The sequence below is a fragment of the Triticum aestivum genome, chromosome 2B (genome assembly GCF_018294505.1).
Source record: "Triticum aestivum cultivar Chinese Spring chromosome 2B, IWGSC CS RefSeq v2.1, whole genome shotgun sequence".
Classification (NCBI taxonomy): domain Eukaryota; kingdom Viridiplantae; phylum Streptophyta; class Magnoliopsida; order Poales; family Poaceae; genus Triticum; species Triticum aestivum.
In genome coordinates this window covers 664,117,457-664,127,761 of record NC_057798.1, presented here as the reverse complement: position 1 = coordinate 664,127,761, position 10,305 = coordinate 664,117,457, and the positions used below count along the sequence as shown (strand labels likewise).

The 10,305-nt window shown below is 48.2% G+C and overlaps 1 protein-coding gene across 2 annotated transcripts; it reads left to right on the top strand.

Moving 5' to 3' along the window:
• Window positions 1-2,166: 2,166 nt before the first annotated feature.
• LOC123041974 (uncharacterized) lies at window positions 2,167-6,276 on the top strand. Of its 2 annotated transcripts, XM_044464515.1 has the most exons (12): window positions 2,167-2,393; window positions 2,485-2,799; window positions 2,906-3,058; window positions 3,186-3,252; window positions 3,384-3,430; window positions 3,549-3,590; window positions 3,666-3,728; window positions 4,180-4,242; window positions 4,478-4,519; window positions 4,658-4,723; window positions 5,449-5,547; window positions 5,933-6,276. In XM_044464515.1, coding segments are annotated over exons 4-12 (438 nt in total). In that variant the 5' UTR covers window positions 2,167-2,393; window positions 2,485-2,799; window positions 2,906-3,058; window positions 3,186-3,250; the 3' UTR covers window positions 5,947-6,276. The 2 variants fall into 2 exon arrangements, with proteins under 2 accessions (XP_044320450.1, XP_044320449.1); XM_044464514.1 differs by having other exon boundaries at window positions 2,906-3,252.
• The last annotated feature ends 4,029 nt before the right edge of the window (window positions 6,277-10,305 follow it).

Below are 10,305 nucleotides of genomic sequence, written 5' to 3'. Positions count from 1 at the left end.
TCAAAGTAGACCACAACAAAATTTCCAATGTAGGGGCGAAGGACATAATGCATCACACGCATAGAAGTGCAGGGTGTTTCGGATAAGCCCATAGGCATGACCAACCATTCATACAAGCCAAATTTGGTTTGAAAGCGGTTTTCCATTCATCACCTTCTTGGATGCGTATTTGATAGTAGCCACTTTTAAGATCAATTTTAGAGAAAATTGTGGCTCCGCTAAGTTCATCTAGCATATCATCAAGGCGTGGAATGGGGTATCTATAACAAACAGTGATAGCATTGATGGGACGGTAGTCGGAACACATGTGAAAACTACCATCTTTCTTAGGCACAAGAATGATCGGAATGGCACAAGGGCTTAAGCTTTCACGTACATGACCATTGTCAATGAGGTGTTGTACTTGCCTTTGGATTTGTTTTGTCTCGTCCGGGTTGACGCGGTACGGTGCCTTGATTGGTAGGGGTGCATCGGGTATATGAGGTCGATGCGGTGTTCGATGCTTCGAAGTGGAGGTACTCCCCAAGGTAGCTCATCGGGGAAAACGTCCTTGTATTCCTGCAACAAACGAGACGCCACTAAAGGTAGATGGTGAGAATTGTTAGTCTATGTCGCCTCGTCCTTGCACACGAGGACATAGTGTATGACACGAGATGGGTCCTCACACACTTCTCTCATCTCTCGTTTGGTGGCTAAGAGAACTAGGTTTTTCTTGTCGATCATCATGGAGGCACTCATTTTTGGCTTGTGGCACCCACTCTCTTTTGTGTGGCTCACTCTCTCACTATTCTCTCCATGATGGGTAGATGCGTGCTTGTCGGCGATCACTTGGCTTGGCGACAAGTGTCGTAGCACATATTCCTTTCCTTTCATCTTGAAGCTATATTGATTGGTTCTTCCATTGTGGATGACACCGTGGTCAAATTGCCAAGGTCGTCCAAGTAGGAGGTGGCAAACGGATATGAGAACCGCATCACACTCCAAGGTGTCTTCATAGGCGCCGAACTTGAAGGATACTTGCACGGTATGTTCTACTTGAATAGTGCCAGAGTCGCTAAGCCATTGGAACTTGTAGGGGCGAGGATGCTTCATCTTGACCAATTGTAGCTTAGAACATAGCTCTTCACTTGCCTCATAACCAAAAGATAATATCATGTTGGTTATTTTGATTCGCATCAGGATTTGTCCTTGTATGTTTATTTTATTGTGAATCGCCGCACATGGCAACACATGGGCATATGAATTGCATGCCCAACAACGAACATCATTTTTTTGTTTCATGATAATGTACGAGATTCATCTGTATGCTACAACACGACAATGCCTTAGGAGACATCGGATCTTCCTTCTTAGCTCGGGGGGAGTCACGGGTGGCGCACATCTACTCTCCATTTGATGGCGGTGGCGGATTGACATGAACACCGGGGGGAGGGGGAAGGGGGTATCAGGGCATGGAGCGAGGCAATTGGCGGGGGACTTCTTGGTGGTTCATGGGGAAATACACTGTGAAAGAGAGTGGCTCAATGGCAAAGGTGTGAAATGTTCATTATCTAGTTTTAGAGGACCAGCAATAAATGTCCAGCTATGGGAGACCGAGCGGGCAGAAAAAATGGTAGGGTGTATCGTGGGATGGGGTTTCTATGTTGAGACCGCGTATTGGAGATAGCATTGCGGATAGTCTGGACAACCATATTTCTTTCCCGCATATGGGATGGATTTGGGGGAGGCCGGATTGTCCAGGCGGTTGAATTTTAGGAGACTGTTGGGCGCCTGTTTGATGGAGGCCGGACTGTCCAGTTTTAGGAGTCTGCCGAACCCTCCCAGACATATGAAGCAGAAATGAACTTAGACCTTGAAAATGATCTTAAACATTTATTTGGTTCATTTATGTGTCCTACATTCGTCACGTTAAACCGGACTGAAATAAGGACAACGGTCCAATTTTATTTTATTTTTAAAACATTCATCGGCTGACTCCACCGCACCACGGCGCAACCCGACGCGACGCAGCGCACCCCGACGCAGCGCGCCGCAACCCGATGCGACGCAGCGCACCACAGCGCGAGGCGACGCAGCCGCGCGCCATAGTTCTGGGTCCCACGGATAGAATCACCGGTATATATATTATTTCTCCCTTCGTCCTCAAAATTCCGCTTCAATCCCCAATCCCCCGGAGCAGTCCAGTCTCCTCCCTCCCCTTGGCGCAGCGGATCAGCCAGCCAGCCAGCCAGCAACGGCGCCAGAGCGATGGGGCCCCCCACCCGCAGCGAGTTCGGCTTCTCCGTCGCCGGCAGGCGCAAGCGCTCGCCGGAGTTCCCCTGCGTGTCGCGCTTCCGGCAGCGGCGGCTCATCTCCTTCCTCGGGCACCACAACTTCTACCGCACCGTGGATGTGTAAGCACGCAGTCGTGTCTCCCCCTCCCCCCTTCAAACCTGCCTCTGCGAATGCATCTCTTGATTCGGGCAAACGCACGCGCGCGCGCAGGTTGGTGACCCAGACGGACGTGTTCCTGTGCCTGAAGCACCTGGCCGAGCTGGTGGACGCGGGCTCCTAGGACAAGGCACTCGACTACCTCTCCCGCTTCCTGCCGTCCGACGGCCCGCTCGGCGTCCACGGCCGCGCCCTCTTCCACTACCTCCGCGTGCACAAGGCCATCGACGACGTGCTCGCCGGAGCCCCGGAGGCCCGCTCCGTCACCACCGCCCTCGACCAGTGCATCATCCGCCACCCCACCAAGAGCCACGCCCTCACCAGGCTCCGCGCCATCTTCTCCTCCCTCCTCTGCTCCAAGCGATACAGGTAAAATCCAACATTGCTAGCTATCGCTGCAAGCCCGCAATCGATTCGATAGATAAAATGAGCATTGGTCCGTCAAATGGGATCTTGATTTCGTTGCGTTGCGTAGGGCTGTCCTGGACATAGGGCGCGCGAGGCACAAGGCTAAACTGACTATCGTCGACTTGGTTTGTAAGACTCCAGAGTTGAAAGACCACATGCGACACGCCCGCGGCCCAATGGAACCCCAGAACGTGCTTCCCATTGGCTTCGGCTACGCCTGGTACGCCTACCGGTCCATTTGATGCAATCATGTGACTCTAAAAACTGGCTCTGTTTGATCACCTCTCATTCTCATATATATGCTGCAATTAATCTTTACTACTTTCCGTCCGAGGCGCCACGTGAAGAAACGAGACGGCCGGGTCTCGGCGTCTGTGCTTGGCAGGCTTTATCTTGAGAGAAGAAGAAGAAGATGTATGTACACACAGCACAGACTATCTTGTCATGAAACTGAGATGCTCTTCAATTCTCTCTTCTTGCTGGCTCTTGATGGTACTCTGACAGACTAATGGGATATGTTGCTGCGTGTTCCTTTCTTTGTGCAGGCTGCCTTCTTTGACTTCAGACGATCACTCCCAGGGGTTAACTCGTGGTACGATACCATCATACAAATTATGTTATGGTTGTTTAGTAATTATGTCCCCAAAGTTGTATGCTACATGTGAACTCCTTGGTAATTAGTTTGTTGCTTTTCTCTTCCTGAATGGCAGAGTCATTAATTAAGGCCAAGGAATGGCTTGTGGATCTTGTTGGTAGGTAAACCTTCTCATTTATGAGTCTGTAACTCCATAACACAACAACTGATGAACTTATGTGATCTAATTCAGAGATAAGTTTGGAAACCGGCAAGATGAGTGAAGCGGAACTGACTCAATCTGCCTCTAACAAAGGTAACTTCACACCCTCTCCGTCCACCAAACATTTAGCTAAGTTATAGTCTCACTTGAAGAAAGCCTTCAGTTTTGTCCACCAAAACACTTCAGTTTATTGTCATTGTCTCCACTTTCTATTTGGAGTATTTTCTGGCAGTAATAAATTTGTGAATCCTTGCTGCATTGTTGGTCACATGTGCACAACCATGCCTCTGTAGCTTACATGTCCACACAATTAGAATGCGATAACTCATGCAACGACGATGCTTGCTTGCATCTCTCATTAACTTTGTTACTACAGTGCCCCGAGTTATCTCTGTTGCAAACTTGCAATAGGTTCTTTGCTCTTACGACATTGATTTCGTGGCCTGCTATGGACCTGTAATACATCCTGATGCTACATTCTCCGGCAGCATAATTGGTTCGGCTGCCTAGATGCTACCGCTTCTAACTGCTGAACTCATGGCAGGTGGTCCGGTTACTCCAGTCTCACGGACTAATCTTGCTACCTTCAAAATGGTTACTAATCGTAGTAAGTTTACTGAACATCCAAGCCAGTACCATTAGTCCGTGCAATTAATCCATGACATTGTTCCCTGTTAAAGGCCACAAAATGTACAATGGCTATATGCCCTTGTGACATTTAATCTGTGTGCCCTGTAATTTCTTTATATGCCCTTATGATGTTTACTTTATTGTCCATGTCATACTGTAAATGTGCATTTGTTCATTTGTTGTCAATAATCTTATCTTTTTTCCAATGGCAGCATTATTCCGCAAGGCAAAAGAATGGATGGTATATTTTACAGGTTAAACTAGACTCTGCTCTGCATGTTTTCATTTGCTTGTATACTTGTTCATTTATGCATGAACCATTGTGCTCAACTTACCGTTGATCTCTAGCTTGGTTATGCGATAGCAACTGATGGAACTTACGTGATCTTCAGAGGAATATTTGAAAGCTTGGCCAGACGCGAGTCAAGATGATCTACCTCAACTTTTCTGCAAGGATGGTAACTCTTTCACCCACCAGACATGTATTTCTTTAATGACCCCTTGTTTGGTCAATTGTCATTATCTCCCTTTTTTCCCATATAAATACTGGTGTCCCTTTTGGGACACTCCATTTGCCTCACTTATCACATTTCATTTTCACAACACTATAAGGCAATTATCTTCATAATAGAATTAGCTAATATTACTAGCCTTAATTTGGTACCACATATGTTTTTTCTACAGTCAGTTTATTGCACTTATCACACCGACTTTGTTGATTTTACTTTTGAAGTGCTGCACTAGATTAATACTTAGGGGACTCTTGTGCACATTGTTCTTACTGCACTGACTTGCTTTTGAAGTGATACACAGCCATTGTTTAAATTCGTCAGCATCATTATGGTCGGATCCTATGCACATTGTTCTTACTGCACCAACTTGCTTTTGAAGTGCTCTACTGTTCTTAGCATGTCCCAGTGATGTGACCTGTGCATAAGAAGTATATCAACATGATAAATTCTCTTCCACTTTTATTATTCGATTCATGTGCACATCGTTTGAGCTATTTGCAAAAGTTATTTATTATCTATAGAAGATCTATGGTGGACATATGTTTCCTTGGTTTTTCATTTCGTCATTCTTTTGTATCTGATGTGTGCATGATAATTCGGTCTTGTCAGGATTGATGTTGTTCTTTGCACTTCTTCCCGCTGCCATTAATAACCACCAAACCTCTTTGCAGGTGATCCTGATGGCACAGTATCCCATTATTCCCATTCAGTGCCTGGTAGCTTGACTAGTCTTGCTGAAAATTCAGCGTTTGCATCAGTCAAAAAGCCAGGTAAATTAGTTGCATATTCTCAAATCTCCATACCAGGCTAACCCCATCTGCAAAATTTATCGTAGAATTGGTTGTTAAAAAATACCAAATTTATTGGTTGACAGGTTATTTATATCGTGATTAACGGATTTTGAGTTCCCATTCTTAAATACTTGGAAACTACTCCCTCTATATTTCTTTACAGAGCGAGTAGAAGTTTAACTTGCATTCTGTATGAAAAGACATTAAATGGAGAACACATCCTAGCAAAACATATGTGATAATACTAGTTGTATGCATCTTTTGATAAATTTTGAGACCATCTAAAATCGTTATATTTACGTGCATTTAAGAAGAGCAGGCAATGCTTATGTACCGGACACTACTAATACTTGTTGGATTGCAGACTTCGCAGATTGAAACCGGAACTGAAGATCAGCAAGCAAAACGTGAAGATCAGCAAGCAACGTGAGTGTCTAATTGAGTGGTAGCATCGATTGTACCACCTGCTGCTTTTGCCTTTGCGAAGACGGTCAATTAGCTACCTACTGGTGCTACTTGACGTTAAGCTACTTGTTAGGGGCTTGCAAGTCTTGTGTATCTTCTATTGTTATGTTATCCTGCAACTCTTTCTCCTAGTTCCTGCTTCCTACTATCATTAGGGCAAGTGAACCAGATCTATGTGTATGTAAGCTGCAGTCTGAATGTGTGAGAACTGAAAAAAAATTCGAAATCTGGATCTTCTTATTCTGTGCAAAGTGTGAGTGCAATTTCTTAAAATTTCTGACCTTGCATGTCAAGTTGGTGGATCATGAAAACTTTCTGAAAAAGAATATGTTCATTTTAGGGCATCTCTGGTACATCCCTCAGAAGTTATATTTGAGGGCAAAATTTCCATTTTGTGGGATTAGACCCCATCTAGCAGATCCCTATATACTGCATTTTCCTCAAATTCGACTTTCTATCCCTTAAACATTTCCCTCAAACTCTGCCCCTTCTTCCTGGACCTCCTGAATCTCATCCCCAAGTGAAGCCCTTTGGCGTGGGTCTGAAGTGTGAAGGGGCAGTGGTGGCGATCAAGAAGACACTAGCTAGTACTCCCTCCGTCCGAAAATACTTGTCATCAAACTGGATAAAAGGGGATGTATCTAGATGCATTTTAGTTCTAGATACATCTCTTTTTATTCATTTTGATGACAAGTATTTCCGGACGGAGGAAGTACTAGCACTTGAAGAAGGCTGTCAGCATGGGGTGCCAAGAGAGGATGGCACGAGTCGTAAATAAGAGGGTGGGTTTTGGTCATTTCCCGAAGTCGCCAGCCCCTTTTGCTCTGTTTGTTTGGGTCCGTCTAGCCTTTCGCGGCTCCACGGTCAAGGAGAGACCTCCTCCATCTTTTTTGTCGGAAAAAAAGACCAACCATATCTTGTAGTACGATACCAACACAACAGGGCTACTGCTGATACGGCAGGCAGGCAAGCGGCAGCCCGCCCTTGCTATACCCAAATTCGGGCAGACCCCACTTTATTTCGTTTTGCTAATACGATCCACTTAACGCACCGCATACTAGTATTGTCACGGTTCTAGAATAATGTTTGTAAATAGTTGCACCGGAGAGCATCATGCGTCATGTGTAAAATTCATTAATCTTGAAATAAGGATGATCAAACCCCACTAGATAATTAATTCAACTAGGTTCAAATTAAAATCTTCTCAACGAACCTAAAATGCCCTCAAAATGTTTATGATTTATGGAACATGGTGAAATCCTCTACCAAAACTGGAGCACATTTTTCCGGGACACATTTGGGCTTTGATCTAAATCACTAAATATTTGAATTGGAGTTCTAAATTCCTATAAAAATATTTATAGCTCCAATATTTCTGGAATTTGCCGTGGGGCTTTGGAATAATCCATTTAGTACGCGCAATAATTTTTAGAAGCAATAAAATTGATTTGGTTTGAAAACCAAATTCATTTTTTTTGCAAAATAGAATAACAAAAAACAAAATTAGAAAAACACAGAGAGAGGGGGAGAGAGAGAACTCACCTGTGGCCCCGCTTGTCGGCCCAGCACACCAGGGGCAGGGTCGTCTTCCTCTTCTTGCCAGTCGGACGCAGAGCACGATGCCGACGCGTGGGCACGCGCCCGAGCCACCTCCCACTCGCCTGCCTGCGTGGATGCACGGGATAGACTCCCCAGAGCCCTCCAGATCGAGCTGACAGCCTCGCTCACTCTCTCCCTTCGCTTCTCCCTCGCTCTCCCCATCATGGCCGAAACCGCCATGGCCGCGCCGCCGTTGTTTCCGTAGCCACCGTGCTGCCCTCCCTTAGCCTGTGTCAAGAAGATCTGCCTTGTCGCCCTCTTCATCACCACCAAGCCATGCGAGCCCAGACGCCCTGCAACATCACCAGCTTCGTCGTCTTCTTTCTCCAGCACCGGAGATCGCCACCGTCGTTCCTGTAGACGGGAGACGTCCAAACATCACTATGAAGTAATTGAAACGGAAAAGTGGAAACTGAAGTAGACACACTAAACAGAAGACGAACGTGCTTGCCCAAGCGACAAGCCTCACAAGTATGCTCGTCGAGCTTATTACATGAGAAAGAAAAACTCCTAAAAATCTGACACAAAACAGCGGGGTTGGGGTGGCCCAAGCGAGCATGCCAAAGGTCGACACCGGCGGCGAGGGCGACGAGTGTGGAGGTGGAGGCGTCAGCGTGCACGGAATAAAGCTCATCAAGGCTATCACATCAGTGAAGCACCATCCGGGTACAGGCATCCTTCACAGAAAAACCAACACGGTCAAATTCAACAGGAAGTGGATTCTCATGAGTAAGACGACGAACGGAAACTAAACTAGTGACTAAGTCAGGTGAGACAAGGACATTAGACATAGTGATAGGTAAAGAAGAACCGTTGCCAACGGTGATACGAGTGGGTGTGTTAACTGGAGTGGAAGAGGATAGGTTACCGGGATGAGCTGTCATATGTGCAGTAGCACCCGAGTCCATGTACCAGTCGCCTCCACCGCCATAGTTACTCGGCGACGGCGCCGAGTGTAGGGCGGCTAGGAGGGTAGGGTCCCACGGTGCAGGTACCGGCTTCGGTGGCTGGCCTCCATAGGGCGGCGCCCGGGCGGGCGCGCCATAGCCACCGAGGGGTGGCGGCGTGAGCGAAGCACCATAGATCCTCAGCTCGGCTTTTCCTTCCGAACGCCGAACTGAGCATCAGGGGCTACTGTCTATGCGATAACATTTTTATATGTTTTTGAACACATACCTCAAAGCCTGTTAACAGACTTGTACAGGCTTCTGTCAGCCCGCTCTTGGCGGACTGAACCTTCCGAATCACCTCACTCATAACAATGCGGTGTTCCTCATCGATGGAGGCGCCGTTAAGCACCTCCAGCAAATTGTCCGGCGCCTCCGGATGGACGAAGGTCGCCGGCGTCGTAGGCTTGACCTTCTTATGAAGGCGCCGCCTGTCGGACTCCGGAACCGTTGATGGTTCCGGAGCAGTGTCCGGCCCGGAGCCGGACTTGGATCCCTCCGGGTCTTTACCCCCTTTGGGCCTGGAGTCTGGGAGGTCGCCTTGCGGCGCCTCCAGGACCACCTCCTCCTGGTTTAGTCCATTTCGGGACTCCACCTCGGTGTCGTCCGTAGGGAGAGGGGAGGAGGCCGTCGGAAGTGAAGCACTATTCACATCCGACTAATCCAAGGAGCCGCTTGTCGAATCGTCGAGCTGAGCCTTGGGCAGACTGCATGATCAAATTCGGCGTCAGAAAATCCCAAATAATGGAGGAGCGCCATAAGTCATTCGGATATCCGGATGCTTACGATTTTGCCAGGGGCTTGACCCTGGATGGCCATTCCTCCCCGCCGTCTTCGGCATCGGAGGTGTAGTCCGAAAGGAGGGTTCTCCCCTTCTTGGACCCTCCGGCCTCCCCAGTTGGGGCGGCCTTTCTTTTCTTTCCTCCCCCTGTTGGAGGGGGAGAGGCTTCTTCTTCTTCCTCCTCCTCGTCTTCAGAGGCGGAGGGTGCTTCGGGGTTGTCGGGCGATGAACCCGACACCACCAGGCGCCGGGAGCTCTTTCGAGTCTCCGTGGCCTTCTTCTTGGCTTTCTTCTCCGGCACCACGTGAGGTGCCGGAACCAGCAGCCCCGTCAATCGGGCGTCCGCTGGGTCTTCTGGTAGGGGAGCCGGACAGATAACCTGCCCGGACTTCTTCAACCAGTCCTGTCAAAGGTAGGGGAGTTTAGATCCCGCATAGAGTCAGACTATGAAAGACAAGAGTCCCGTAAAGGGTAGAATAGCTTACCACGTTGGCCTGGCGCCACAAGCTGAATCCGCGATCTTCGGTAGCGGATGCGGGGGCCTCGGCGCCCTTGAACAGCACCTTCCAGGCATCTTCATACGTGGTGTCGAAGAGCCCGCTCAAGGTTTGGTGTTGTGCCGGATCAAACTCCCACAATTTGAAGGCCCGTTGTTGGCATGGGAGGACCCGGCGGATAAGCATAACCTGGACTACATTGACGAGCTTGAGATTCTTGTTCACCAGCTTTTTAACGCAGGTTTGGAGTCCGGTCAGCTCTTCCGAATCTCCCCACGTTAGGCCCGTCTCTTTCCAGGAGGTGAGCTGTGTGGGAAAGCCAGATCGGAATTCGGGGGGCCACTTCCCATTTGGGGTCGCGCGGCTCGGTGATGTAGAACCACCCCGATTGCGACCCTTTTATTGTCTCCACAAAGGAGGCCTCGAGCCATAGGACATTGGCCATCCG